The following is a 15,052-nucleotide window of genomic DNA, read 5'->3' as shown; positions in this document are numbered from 1 at the left end:
CCTGTGTGCCAATCCTACAATGTAGGGCCATTCAAGGGTGCTGCTGGGCCCAAGGGCCACACCTTGGTGTGGGGGATTGGGAGGTGGCTGTGCTTGGCCCCATTACTAGTGCACAGTGGGCAAAAGAGGGTGGTGCCAGGCCCCCAGGCCCCAATCCTGGCACATGGGAATGGGAAAGAGCAGTGGTGGTCCCCAGGGCCCGATCTGGCCCACACACCAGCTTTGTGCTCCTCACCCAGTCCTCAGGGCCAAAAGGCTATGCATCACTGCCCTAGGCAAACAGTGAATGAGGGATAACCCTGCCAAATTCAGCATCTGCTTTAGGGCCTTCACAAGAAGACCATCAGCTGAGCTGTGTTCTGCCAGACCTGGAGGATTACTTGAGGGATCAGAAATGTGAGTAGGAAGACATACAGAACTCCTGACCAAGAGACTATTGAAATGCATCTGACATGAAACCAAGACTGAGGACCCTGCTAAAACAGAAATTATGCAACTCCCTGTTGACTTCCTGTACAGAGTAGAGTTACCTCTCAATCCTAACATGGGAACTGCAAATATATAAATCAGCATACCACATGTGCCGATTACTGGTCCAAGAACTCCCTTTCCTAACATGCCATCCCTTCCATAAACTTGTCAAGCTCTATTCAGAGAATTTAAGAAGAATTTCTTCTTAAAGAAGAATTTAAGTTCTTTGCTCCTTCTACTTGCAAGCAATACTGGCTCCAGATGGGATTGAGGCTATACAGCACAGAAACTGCTGCAATATGAAATTCAATGTGAGCCTCAGTCACTGAACAGAGTAGGACATCACTAATTGTGTGCTGACCTGTAGGGTCTCCTCTTTCTTGGCTACATGGAAGTCGCCAGCCAGATCCATGAGGTTAAGTGAGCAGAAGTGCCAGTTAACAGTCTTAGGTGGGAGTGCAGTCATTTGCAAGAGCCTGCACACCAGCACAAGCTCCTGGCACATGAGCTTGAAAAGCATGCACCAAGTGACCCAATTCTCTGGTAAGAGAAGCACACTCAGAAACGGAGCTGCTGGTGCAGGGATGGGGTCCATTAGCTTATGTGCAAGGGGGGTGTGGATCCATTGTGGGCTACTGGAATAGGAACAGATATGCTTGCTACTGGAAAAAAATCAGAACAGACATGCTCTGGGTCTCCTTTCTCAAAGCCTCACAGCAGGGAGAGCGGGAGGGGCAACAGCATGGTCCCATGGGGCAGCCAGTCAAAAACAATGCTCAGCTGCTTTCAGCACTCTTTGGCAGCCAAGGAAGCCTGCAAACCATGCTGGGATGCACAGGGAACCTAATGGCTGTATGCCATCAGCAGTGCATGCTATCTGTGCAGTGCCCACAGGATCCCTGGACCACCTTTACACCCCTATCCTGGTACGTATTTCTACTAGGAGAAAAAAACAAAACAAAACATGATAATTTCCACAGTGTTTTTGAACATCTGTACATAGCAACCCAGAACTGAAAAGAACTGAGAACATTCAGCCCTATTGATAAGTTATGAAGAAATACTCCCACAGGACAATGTTAAGTCGATCAGAGGAGCTACTTTTGTTAAAAGTAGACGGGGAGCTCCACATTCATTTCTTTCTAGCTGTGAATCAAAGTTCACTAAAAAAATTCTCAAAAATGAAAAATAACAGTCATGTTCCCAACAAAGTTTCTACAGCAGACTTTTATCTGTAGAAAGATGAAGTGTTATCTTTACATCAGAAAGAAGCATAGATCATCTTCAGAGCAGATATTTCTTCATATCTTTAAGATAAACTCTTCCAAATCTAGCACCCAAGAAAAAAACAAAGTCTAGCTAAAACATGGAAATAGCACATTTATTGGAGACTGCCTTTTATTTACCAGTGAGACATCCAAAATTCTCCTAAACTCTCTCTCATATTTCCAAAGACAATGCATCTCTTATTAAGGAAAAGCAAAAAAAGGAGAAGGCTACAAAATAGTACCAGAAGCAAGGAAATAAGAAGAAAAGTTGTACTCAGGATGTTTAATCCTTAAAATCCTTTCCTGAAAACAAACGGGGGCTGTTTGCCCAGAGGCCAAAGGAACATGGGGAAGACAGACTATATGAAATCAGTCCTGAACAGGTGAGGGATCTCCTACAACACTCGGATGTTTTCAAGTCTGCTGGGCCTGACAACCTGCACCCAGGAGTCTTGAAAGAACTGGATGACCTTATAGCAGCACCATTGGCCAAGTTGTTTGAAGAGTCATGGAACTCAGGAGTGGTCCAAGATGACTGGAAGATGGCCAATGTGGTGCCCATCTTTAAGAAAAGGAAGAGGGATGACCCTACAAACTACAGACCGGTCAGCCTGACCTTGGTTGTGGGTAACATCTTTGCAAAATTTGTTAAGGAGTCTACTAATTACACACTAGTAATATTAAGAAGCAACAAGCATAGCTTTGAGGGTAGATCATGCCTGACAAACCTTGTGTCATTCTATGACTAGGTAACTAGCCATCTGGATGAGGGACATGGGGTTGATGTGATTTACATAGACTTCAGTAAAGCCTTTGATTCTGTTTCCCATGGGATTCTCAAATAAACTGGAGGGTACTTGGCTGAACCAGTCTACAGTGAGTTGGGTAGACAATAGGCTCAGAGGCCAATCCCACAGGGTGGTAATCAATAGGATGGCCTCATTCTGGAGGGCTGTCTCCAGTAGTGTCCCCCAGGGATCGGTGCTCAGACTTGTACTCTTTAATAGATGTATTAATTACTTGGATGATGAATAAGTTTGCAGATGACACCAAACTGTGGGGGGAATGGGGGCACATCAGAGGATAGGATGAAGATCCAAGATCACCTTGACAAACTGGATTCATGGGCGGAATGGAATCAGATGAGGTTTAATAGGGAGAAGCACAAAGTCCTTCATCTGGGTAGGAAGAACCCTCACCGTAAATACACGATGGGCACTGGTCCTCTGGCAGGCATATCATCTGAACAAGACCTGGGGGTCATGATCTAATGGAAGATGAATGAGCCAACAGTGCAACAAGGTTGCCAGAAAGGCAAAGAGAACTCTGGCGTGCATCAGCCAATGTGTAGCCAGTAGATCCAGGGAGGTATTCTTCCTTCTCTATTCCGCACTGGGGTACAAAGAAGGGCCATCCGCATGGGTCAAGGGCATGGAGAATAGGCCCTATTGGGAAAGACTCCGGGAACTGGGCCTGTTCAGTCTGAATAAGAATAGGCTGAGAGGTGACTTGATAGCTGCCTACAAGTACATCAGGGGTGAACATCAAGATCTAAGGGAGCAACTCTTCAGGAAGGCACCTCAAGGAAGGACGAGGATCAATGGGCATAAGCTAATAGAGGGTAAATTCAGGCTAGATATAAGGAAGAACTTCTTCTCTGTAAGGGTCACAAGAATATGGACCACAGTCCAAGCAGAGATGGTATAGTTACCCTCCCTAGAGGTGTTCAAGATGAGCTGGACCTTGTCAAACTTGTCTGAACCCAATAACTTCCTGCCCATGGAAGGGGGCCAGACTATGCATCTGAAACACCTTCTTATATGATTTTTATGTCTTGTCTTATGAAACACTATTTAGTTAGTTAAAGGCAAGATAATGCTTTTAAGAACACATGCTTAGGTTTGCAATAGCCCACGTTTTTTTGCAATAAGACTTTTCTATCAGAGGCCTGTTTAATGCTCTTTTGTCCACCAGTGTCCTTCTCGAAGTTTCATTCTTACTGCTTACGGATTAACACTCTTCACACGTATGTACCTAAGAAAGCAAGAAAAGGCTGAGCCAGTGAAGGCAAGGTAACTGCATTCAATTGACCTAGCAGCTAAGGAAAACAAAAGACTAAATATGCATCTCAAGAGAAACCTGTAAAAGGTGCATTTAATACTGGAGAGATATCTTGTATGTGACATCCTAACATTTCCCAAAACAGGTCTGGTGACACCTCTAAAAGACCTTGTTGGACCACTCAGACCCATCTCCTATAAACTGACCTATAATTGCAGGGGCTGAGGAAAAAAACAGTCTTCACACCTAGACAAGTCCAAAACAGGATACAAGCATCTGACAGATGTGTTACGATGATCAATCTTTTCCTCCCTGTTTGTTTGGACTCTAGTTGGCCAACCATCAAGGAAAAATGCTTTCAATCTATAAAATTAAACAGCATAAAAACTAAACAAATTTGCCAGCAAGGTGCATGCAGTCCAAGAAGCCATCCTACCACTCAACCAACAAATGAAGGAGCCATGCTTTGACGTTGTACAAAAACGGTTTCCTGCCTGCACTGGGTAAAAATCTCTGTGCCCCTAAGATAATACTAAGGACTAATAGCTTGTTTCATATTGGGAGAGTCTTTTCTGTCATTGAGTTTTGCAGCGCGTTAGTAGTTATTAAAGCAAGACTTTCTGCTATTCATCAACTGAGTGTTATATCAATTCATAAAGAACTACGTTAAAAATTCAGTTTCAAAGTGCAACAACCACTTCTGCCCCTGCAGGCAGCAGTTTATATATTTTTAATGGATCAATCATTAAAAATTAAAAATTATGTTACTACTGTTGCATTTTCCTCCTACTTTTTTTTTTTCAACTAAATGCATCAATTTTATGGGAATTAATGTGATCTTTTGTGATCAGGTAGGGGGAACCCTTTATTTCATGCTGTTAAAACAAATTCAAATGTTTTCTTACAGAGTGTTCAGTCACCTGAGGGTTGTGATGAATGTTCTTCATTACTTGACTCATATCCTGTGATTGCCATAGCAATTGCAGAAGCAGCAATGGAAATCATTTGACCAGGAAGTTCTGTCCCTGTGGAAACAAATGCATACAAGTATATAGTAGCCTAGAAAATAATTGCTAGCCTTTAGATAAACCTGAAATTGAATAACTGTTTGGACAACTTCTAGGAGAATCATATCAGAGGATGGAAAAAAAAAAAAAAAAGTCAGTATTCAGAGGCTTCAGAATGCTCAAATTCTTAACCACCACATGCTAACCAGATTAAGTTTCTTTATGGCTGACTAAGTAGCATAGCAAAAATCTGATCAATCAGAAGGAGCTTTCTTTATCCAAAAATAAGGAATTAGCATACAGATGGTATATAAGAGAATTAAGTTCTGTTTGAAGCAATAGATTTATATAGTATTCTCAGAATCTATATGCATGAATCCTAAGGAGAAAACATTAAAATAAGTTGTGCTAAGCACTTTTAATTAAGGATTAAAAAACCAACAACCAAAAACTTGAGTGGCTAAATTTCAGTCTCCTCTGCAAATCATTACAGGAGCAAATAAAAAGTTTAACTGTGCATTTCCATGCTTTCAAATGTGTGGTGTTTTAAAGTTCACTCCCAGACCTAAATTTCCTGTTTCAATCCTAACTCTGAGCACCCTCCTTTCCTCCATGCCCCAAATCAATTGAAGGTTTCCTAGAACTTTGAAACCTTAAATTATTGATATGTACTCACACTTTGACTTGAGCTATTAAGGTAGCTCCTTAGGTTCTTAAAAATTATTTTAAATATTTATGCTTCCTTTCATTCCCCAGGAAACCTTTTTGAGGAAAGGCAGAAGGAGGTCTAAGAGATTTCTTTACCCTCTGAGATCTGCTGAATATTTCCAAGGAACCAGTTGGAAGAAACAAAGGTTTTTGATTTTTCAGAGCTCTCTACGTGGAATGAAGGAACCACAAAATGAGGAAGAAATGAAATGGCTCTTCAAATCTTCTAAATCCTGTTTCCCCTCCAGATTGTTTCCCCATCATTGGGGGGGGGGGAGAGGACAAGAGGAGGGTCCCCCTCCATTTCCATTCTACCGTTCCTCCCAAGCCCAAGTTCATCTTTTCTACAAGTGTTTGTAAAAGTGACTACATGTGATCTTTGATTGTGGAGGCAATCAAATTTAAAAAAAAAAAAAAAGAAAATCACAAACAGTGGCAAACATGAATGGTGCTCCATAGCTTCAGTATAAATGATTTAGACTTCTAAATAATTTCATCCCAAAAATGCTCTTACACTCAAATCTGTTTAATTGCCAATGCCAGTGGAAAGTATGGAGACCTGAAAATAATGAATATTTTGCCACAGAAATGCAGTTTTCCTGGGGGGAGGGGGGAGGGGGGGGGAGAGAAGGTGGTACTTGACTTGTTAGGAAACATCTTTAAGTATGTGTTGCTCAAATTCTCAGAAAGTATTATCTATATTTTCTTCTTTAAACAATTCAGGAACTTGTCTATATGGACAATTTGCTGCGAAGTAAGTCTGGGTATGAATTTACAGTGCGGATTACCTATTACTAAGTATTTACTGGGTGCTAAAGAGTCTCCACACAAGAAGTTAACTGATTAGCTAAACTATGCTGTAAAATCACACTCCAATTTACTTCACAGTACCTTCTTCATGTAGACAAGTCAGTCATCAAGAATGTGGTCACACCAACAAAAAAAAAAAAAAAAGGGAAGAGACTGAAATCTTATTGTACATTAAATGTATAGACTCTGACTTAACTATGAAGTTATTACAGAAACACACTGGTCTACTATTAGTATTTGAACTCGCTAATATGTTAAATAGAAACAAAGATGTTGTTTTAGTAGGTATAATCTATTACAAATCTCATTTTTAACATTAGGGGAAGAAACACAAGTTTCTCTCCAACAGAGTACATTTATATAAACTGTATGGTATTAACCTCATAGGTAATCTAAACTATTTTAAGTTTTCCATCCTCCACTTTTCACAAATCTACTTTGGATAATAGCAGAAAAGCAATTTATTTCTTACCAGAAGACTCCTTTCCTGTCTGTTGCTCATGCAACATGCCAACAGTCATCAGAAAAACTATTACCAGAAATACTGGAATTCGCCAAGAACCAGCCACTGAAGCTAAAAAACATAAAAGATTTTTTCAGCAAAGTTTTCCAGAATATGAACTTGACACATTTAACAAAATTATTAACTTAAAATGGGCTACACTGAGGGCAATGGCTATTGCTTGAATTTATCTACATACAAGTATCAGTGTCTAATAGAAACATACAAATTTTATCTATTCCTCCTATTCCTACAAAAGCTTAATCATATTAAGTTTCTCAATATTGACTCTGATTGTTTTTCCACACATTTTTCTCAATAATTTGATTTACCTTCCATGCAGGGGCCAAGGACCTACAGCCCATGGGGCAGATCTGGCCCATGAAGATACTGGATCTGATTTCTGGCAGTTCAGAAAACAGGTTGCAGCCAGGACAGCAGAACTGTTCCCAGCATCCTACCACCTGCCTCTTCTGTCTATTCCAGGGGTAGGCACAGGTGCCAGAGCATGGCACACGAAGACATTTTGCTTGGCGCACAACCTCAGGGCGGACAACAGGGAAGGGGCTGTGGCCTCGCAACTCCCCTGCTGTCTACCCCTGGTACACCAACAAGTGGAGGTTGTGGGTGTTTTTGGCACTTTGCAAAAAAATGTTGCCGACTCCTGGCCTATTCCTTTCATAGCATCTGCAGATCACTGGAGGTTATGGAGATCTGCAGCCAGCAGTGCTGGCTGGGTCACAAAAGTTTGCTGACCCCTGCTGTTGGAATATATATATGGTGAGCAGATTTAAAAACCATGGTTTATAAAAGAAAAAATACCATGAAACAGTCTTACAGGGCTCCTTGGCCTACCTTCTAAAGAAAAGAAAGTAAAAATAAATAAAATAAAGCAGTAAAATGTAATAACTAGCTCAGTTCAAGGTAAGAGCTTATCATCATTATTTTGCAATGACAAGGGACCCAGCTATGCTATTAGAAGTGAGAAACATAGCATTTCTGTCTTTGTAAGCTTACATTTTACTATTATTTTAAAATATGATAATTTGTGAAGAGTAGGGGATACTTCCTCACTTCCTTGAGGGAATGCATCCTCTGTAAGTCCAGAATGGCTCTAGAAAGAATTTTCTTTTCATTTTGGTTGTACTGGATGTCTTTTAAACCTTTAATCTTTAATACTGAGCTTCTCTTTGGGAATTTAAAAAAAAAAGAATTACAAGTGAAGGACCATATTCTCTCCCATATCCAGTCTCTGCAGGAAAAGACAAAGGAACCAGTCAGGGAACCAATAAGTCCTTCATTTTTGAGGACAAGCCAACACCAAGCGCTAGGAAACAGAGTAGCTTTTCACTTGTTCACCCTTATATCAATGGAAGACAGACGGAGCTTCACCATACCCCTTCCCTGTCCATGACTCTGACACTATGGGTGTATAGAAGCCAAGTCCTGTCAGCTTTACAGCAGCAAGGAGTCCTCTGGCAGCCATTTGCAGCCACAATTCTGATCCCTAGAGTCACTGTGCAGTGCAAAAGGGTGGGATCTTACTGGGGAACCCATACCCCCCTCCACCAAATTCTTTTTTCAAGTTCTTCTTTTCTGACTATTGCAGATTTCTCTCTTTAAAAGTAAGCGTAATTATATGTCACCCACCTAAGTGGAAGAGCAATATTATCCAGACAGGAACAGAGATTGCTCTCAGGTAACGCTCAGTACTTGCATTCCACTTGAATGAAACAGTCAACAGATAACCAGCTACCAAGGTCCATATCTTTAAGAGAAAAAGATACATATATATGGGCTTAGTTATCTACTACACATAAATGAATATATACAGGCACAATTTTCAGGTCTCTTTTATAATGTGTTTTACATCTGAAATTTGTCAATGAAAGGCATGAACTTTGTTTTTAAAAAACATGATTAATTACAATATTTTAACATCTTAAATTTCTTTTCTTACATACCAACAAATACAAAATTGCCCAATATAGATATAGCTATTTCAAGCCTTAGGTACAAAGTCTGATGCATTTAAAATGCTTTATACTCTGAAGTACTTTTCTAGCACTCAAAGAATTATTCCCCTTTCATTTTTTATATCCTCTGTCCCTTTATCAAAAAAAAAATCACAAGTGGTTACCATTATTTGATACTGGTGCACAGGTGGACAAGGAGCAGCCTAATTTACTTCTGCTTCATACACAGCAATATGTTTTCCCAAAAGACAGTGGTCTAAATCAATGGGAAATGATTAGTTATTGGATGAATTCCTGAACTGAAAGTCAAACATAGGCCGTCAGTAGAAAATTTGTCATGTGTTAAAATGGCAGTGCTTACACTGCGGCAACCAAGACAAGTGACTCTTCAACTTGTCACCCAAGGTTTTTTGAAGAATATTTTAAAAAGCGTTTTTACTGTATGCACAGGGTAGGTCTTTACCCTACCAACACAACAGCTGCAACTGCGTAGTTTTTTTTTTTTTCTTTTGCCCCGAAGCAAGACTGTCACAATTCACCTAGGGAGGTGCATCAATTGTCGCCATTTGCTTTACAGACTACTCATGTGACTTTTGAGGCAGTTATGACAGTGTCACTGCATTAAGTGGAACATACACACTAAAAAGCAAACAAAGAAACAAAAAGATCAAAAAGAACCAGACAAGACAAACAGCGTGAACAGGCTCATATGCCTCAAACAGCAACCTGGAACGGGTCATGAAGGGTAGAGACATGAAGGTCCAGGGTGGAGGAAAAAAAAAACACCAGAAAAATTCAGGGGGGGGATGGGGGGATGTTTTCTTCCCTTTTTTCCCCAAAAGGACTTTATTTTTTTTCCCCCCAAAAAATTGGAAATTTTTGAAAAATTAAAAAAAACCTAAGAAATATTTTCTTTTAGAATGATGAATAAAATATTTAAGATAAGGTGTTCATATATTGTTACCCTTTACTGCCCCAAAATGTTTTTAATAACTATGTAAATGGAAAACTTTTATGTAAGACTGTCTATAGTATCAGATCATTACAATTCCTGTACACAGAGAACAAGCAGTACAGTACAACTCTCAAATGCAAGAGCAAGATGCATTTCTGCCCCCAGAGGGCACTGCCATTTTCACAAGAGAAGTAAGAAGGATTCAGTGCCTTCTTTGCTCGTGGACTTCCTCTATTGTTGAATTTTGATCTAGAGGTTGGAAGATCTGCTCCTGTCCTCCTGACTAGGCCTCAAAGGCCTGGGAGTGGACACTGGCAGCAGCATCTATTCGTTCCTGTAGAGCTTAGAAACAAAGAACGTATTGCCCTGCTTGCTCAAAAATCCCAGGAGAGGAGACAGAGCAAGTCTAAAGGTTTTGGAGTTGGAAGGAACCTGCCTCCTGTGGATCTCAAGGTCACAGGGCCAGGAGGAAGAAGTACAGAAGCAGCACAAAGGAGCTGAAAGAAACTACACTTCTTTATTGAAAGGCAAGAGTTTAAATTTCTCTGAATTCAGTATATGAAACTATATCTTAGCTGCATTCATATATTTTCATAACCTATGTAATTCAGAATTGAATTCCTACTAATCTGATGTTTTGTGACAAATCACCCAACCTTAGCAGTGAGGTGATGCTTGCAGGGCAGGGAAGTTGTTCACAGTTAACTCTGAGGATGCCTCTCCTCCATCCATTACTAAGTTTGTACATGCTGTAGTTTAGTGTTTATATATGCAAGCTAGCCACTAAGTTACATTTTTCTTCTTTATCCTTCAGCAAAACAGTGCCATCAACTTCTAGCATATGGAAGCATTTCCACACTGCACGTTATTCTGAGGGGAAAAAAGTATGATTTGCAAATACTGTCAAATGAAATATATATTTCCAAATGCTACTAGGATGACCAAACACATCCTTGTATGTAAGACATGTCTGCAGACATTAAAAAACCCTTCATGGGTGTAAGCGAGAAGGAGATAGATCATGATGTTGAAAGTGCAGGTAGCTCTTTCCAACATTCTCGATCCAGAAGTCCTCCAACTGCTGCTGGTTCTTCTTCTTCAACATCAGCTTCACAAGGGGTTGCCCAATCAACATCCTAAAGTAACCAAATACTGCAATCAGCTAATTACAAAAAAAGACTCTTAATAGATTCATTTGTAGACAAGCTGACACCTGAAGTTCAAGAAAACATTGACCAAGCTCTTGCAAGAGCAATATATTCTTCTGGGACGCCATTGTCAAAAACTGAAAATGCATACTGGCGGGAAGCTTTTAAGACCATCATACCATTTGCCTAGCAGACATCCTTTGACCAAGCCTCTTTTAGTCAGAATATGAAAGTGTAATGCAATCTGTGCAAGAAAAAAAAAAAAAAAAACAATAAAGGACCGTGTCTTGCAGTACTTACAGATGGATGGACAAATGTGCGGGGAGAAGGAATCACTTTGGGATAACAACACCTCAACTTTTTTTTTTTTTTTTACAGAAGAATTGAAACAGGAGAGAACAGGCAACACTGCATCTGAATCAGACAATGTACTTTTGTCAGACATTCCTTACCAAATGGCCCAGATAAAAATCAACTGTTTTTGAGAATCTAAGTGCATCTCCGCTTACAAGTACAGAAGAAAGAAAAGTGAAAGACGTTATTGACAGGAGTGCTCCCTTTCAGAAAGGGAAAGTGATGCTCCTGGAAATAAAGGACTAGTAAATCCCAAGTTCGTGAGAAGCCCAATGCTGGATATATAACCCCCTTCTAGGGTTAGGGGAAAGAGGAAGAATGAATTCCTAAAGTTGCAGACATACATAATGCTGGATCCGTTCCTTTTAGGCATTGCAGCAACTTGTATGGTGGTACAACTTGTATGGTGGTACCCTGACTGGAGGTGCCCAGGTGTGTGTGGGGGGTGCTGCCTAGACCTCTGCTTCTGGGTTCCTAGGAGCTGGGTGTTCTGGGGCTGTCAGAGTTTTTGTGGCTTTTCTAAGATTACTTTCTCCCAAGCCACTCAATTTACTTCAATTCCTGGCAATATACCAGGCTGATTTGGGGGTGAAATGATAGCTAGTTAGTTAAGAAGGGGTGGAGGCAGGTCACCTGGACCTTTGCTTTTTCACTTTCCAGGGGGCTGCTCAAGGTCTCTGGCTCAAACTACTGCCTTAAAACGACTTTCCCTAGGGGTAGCCAGGTGGGAGAGGACCCTAGACCCTGTTTCTGGGTTCCCAAGTATCTGAATATTCTGGGGGCTATACGAAGTCTCCACCACTTAAAATGGCATTTCCCCCCAAGCCATCAATTGAATTCTATTTGTAGAAACTGATCAGGTTTTGAAGCATTCCAGGGGTGCAGCGGGAACCCTGCTTCTGGGTTTCTGGGGTGCTGCATGGTCTGGAGGGCTGCCCAAGGTCTCCATGTCAACTGCCAGGAATGGAATGAAATTGACTAGTGGCTTGAGGAAAGATGCTGTTTAAAAGCTGCAGAGACCTTGGACAGCCCCAGGAATGAAGAACCAGGGGTGCCCCCTCTACCCACCCCTCAGCCCAAATCAATTTAGGAGGCCCTGAAGCTTGATCAACTGCCAACAATGAAATAAAACTGACACATGACTTGGGAGAACATTCTGTTTAAAAGCTGCAGAGACACTGAGAAGCCCTCTAGAGCACTCAGTTACCTGGAAACCGAAAAAGGATTACCCCTCTACACAACTAACCACCCTCCCCCCGATCCAAATCAGCCTGGAACAGCACAGAATGGGTCAAGTACAGGCAATATAGGTTGGGGGAAAGAGTTCAGGTTGTATACTAAAGTAGCCAGCTGCTGTGCAGGGTTTGGGGGTGGGGGTGATGAGTGATGCAGTGTGGGATGCTTGATGGACTGACCAGACACTAGTCATGGAAATCTTGGTGTCTGCAACTAACACTGAACTGGGTCACCGAGGACTTTTTCAAAGTAACACCCAATTATCCAAGTATACTTTTGTAATGTTCATGGGTGTTTAAATCATTCTAAACCAACATGCATCTCCAGACACTTGCAGTTTAAATACCATTTAAAATGGATTAAGTGTTATAGATTCATAGATGCTAGGGTCAGAAGGGACCTCAAAGGATAAGCAAGTCCAACCTCCTGCCAGTGGCAGGAAAAAGTGCTGGGGTCATGTGATGTCCATCCCCCAAGGGTCACAAGTAATAAGAAGGCTACCACACGAGGGACCTGGCTATGGGCAGTACCACAGACACTGGCAAAGCCCTTTGACAGATGGACAGCGCTAGCTTATTTCTGCCCTTGTGAGTTAAGTAAACTAATACTGACATAGTAAATACTACTTAGTAGTGCAGGACTTTTTCAAATCTTCCATTTAAATATGCCCATTGCAGCTCTATTTCTCAGATAAATGGAAAAGAAAATCATAATTATCAAGCTTTGAAGCTCTAAAACATGGGCAAGGTGGAAAATGGAAGACATGAGAGGGAAGGCAAGATTAAAAGCAGTCAGATGAAAAAAAAGAAGAAATTTGAAAAGAGGGAGGAAGTCATCAGATGGGAAGAAAGACAACTAAAATAATTTTAAAATGTAAGTTCTGACAATAAAAGCAATTCATTTCTTATTTGTAGTCTTTGGCCCTTTCCAGGTACTCAATTCCATGCAGTAACACAATAATTCAATGCCTATATTTATTATGTTGTAAATATTAACTCCAAATTTGCTGACATAAGGTTTTCTAAACAAAAATTTAAGATGTGGACCGATGGTGTCCCTTTAATGCAGGCTAAGCTGCTATGCATTGTAATAGTGTGAATAAATGCAATGGCTTCTGATATAAGGAAGATCAGTTGAACTATTTGTAGAATTAAGGGACTTTTGCAGTGAGAAAATATGATTCTAGCTTCCCACCTATCAGTTACTTAACTAAGAGCAGGAAAGAGGATTGAAATGGTATTTATTAGTTACTTAAATAATAGATGCCACATATTCCAGTGCCTGGTCAATTTTGCTCATCAACAATTAAACCAGGTGACAGATCTGATTTAGAGTATTTTTATATGCATTATTTAAGTAACCTTGTTAATAATCCCGATTTTCATAAATCAGGCCTAACCTTCCAACTAAAACTTCCATCAATATTCTATGAGCTCTAGATTGTTACCATGGCATAAACTTGTATTTAATGTGAAACATATTCCACAATTAAGTAGTATTTACTAGACGTCCACCAATACATCAGTCCAATACTGGATCGGTACCGATATGAAGAAAGTTATCTATATTGGACATTGGCCTGATGCAGCCAATAATTTGCTTGATAAATGCCTGTGCTGCATGCAGCTGCAGTGCAGCATGAAGCAGAGCCAGCAGTGTGGAGACCTGCCTTCAGCTGGTACGCTGGAAGGGGAGTGGGGAGGAAAGGAACATTGGGGGGCAGATCAACACCCCCACAGTGAGGGAGGGGGCAGGGGCAGGTGCTGCCGGGCCAGGGAGTAGGGGCACATGGGACAGAGGCATGGCTTGTGGGTTGGAGCCAGATCCCACTGCTGCTTGCATCCCGGGAAGGCAAGGGGGACATGTGCCCCTGGATCTGCACGGCACGGGGCGGGCTGCAGGTGCAGGATGGAGCCAGAGCCAGCGCTGCATGAGGCTCTTCTCACCAGGCGCTGGGCTCAGAGCTGGGTCCAGCAGCCACCTGAAATACCACAGTAGCTCCACTCCCAGCCCCGTGCTGCTGCCTGGCACAGCTCTGGCTTTTCCTGGTGCTTGGGTAGAGGCAGGGCATTCAGAGAACAATAGGATGCGGTTCAACAAGGACAAGTGGAAAGTGATGTACCTAGGGAGAGGGAATCACCAGCACACCTATAGGCTGGGGGATGACCTTCACAGCATCGGAAATTGATCTGAATCGTTATAGACTCCAAGATGAATATGAGTCAATGTGATGAAGTAATTAGCAGAGCTAACTGCACTTTGTCATGCATTAGTAGATGCATCACGAACAAGTCTAGGGAGGTTATGCTTCCCCTCCATTCAGCACTGGTCAGGCTGCAGCTGGAGTAATGCATCCAATTCTGGGTGCCACAATTCAAGAGGGATGTGGACAACCTTGAGAGGATCGAAAGGAGTGCCACTCGTATGGTTAGAGGCCTTCAGGGAAGGCCCTATGAGGAAAGGCTAAAGGGACCTGGACCTTTTCAGCCTCAGCAAGAGAAGGCTGAGGGGGTGGATCTTGTGGCAGTATACAAATTCACCAGGGGGGCGGAAGGG

General features: G+C 41.6%; 1 protein-coding gene across 1 annotated transcript in view; it reads right to left on the bottom strand.

Moving 5' to 3' along the window:
* Window positions 1-8,631, bottom strand: part of TMEM245 (transmembrane protein 245) — a 116,351-nt gene extending 107,720 nt beyond the window's left edge. Inside the window, exons 1-3 of the mRNA XM_019540734.1 lie at window positions 8,478-8,631; window positions 6,798-6,899; window positions 4,721-4,825 (exon numbers count right to left, since the gene is read on the bottom strand). Of these exons, the coding sequence (XP_019396279.1) occupies window positions 4,721-4,825; window positions 6,798-6,899; window positions 8,478-8,616 (346 nt within the window). The 5' untranslated portion in view covers window positions 8,617-8,631. The remainder of the gene's footprint in view (window positions 1-4,720; window positions 4,826-6,797; window positions 6,900-8,477) is intronic.
* Between the last annotated feature and the right edge of the window lie 6,421 nt (window positions 8,632-15,052).

This window comes from Crocodylus porosus, unplaced genomic scaffold, assembly GCF_001723895.1.
Source record: "Crocodylus porosus isolate Cpor-Errol unplaced genomic scaffold, CroPor_comp1, whole genome shotgun sequence".
In the NCBI taxonomy this organism is placed as follows: Eukaryota; Metazoa; Chordata; order Crocodylia; family Crocodylidae; genus Crocodylus; species Crocodylus porosus.
This window is presented reverse-complemented; position numbering and strand designations above follow the sequence as displayed.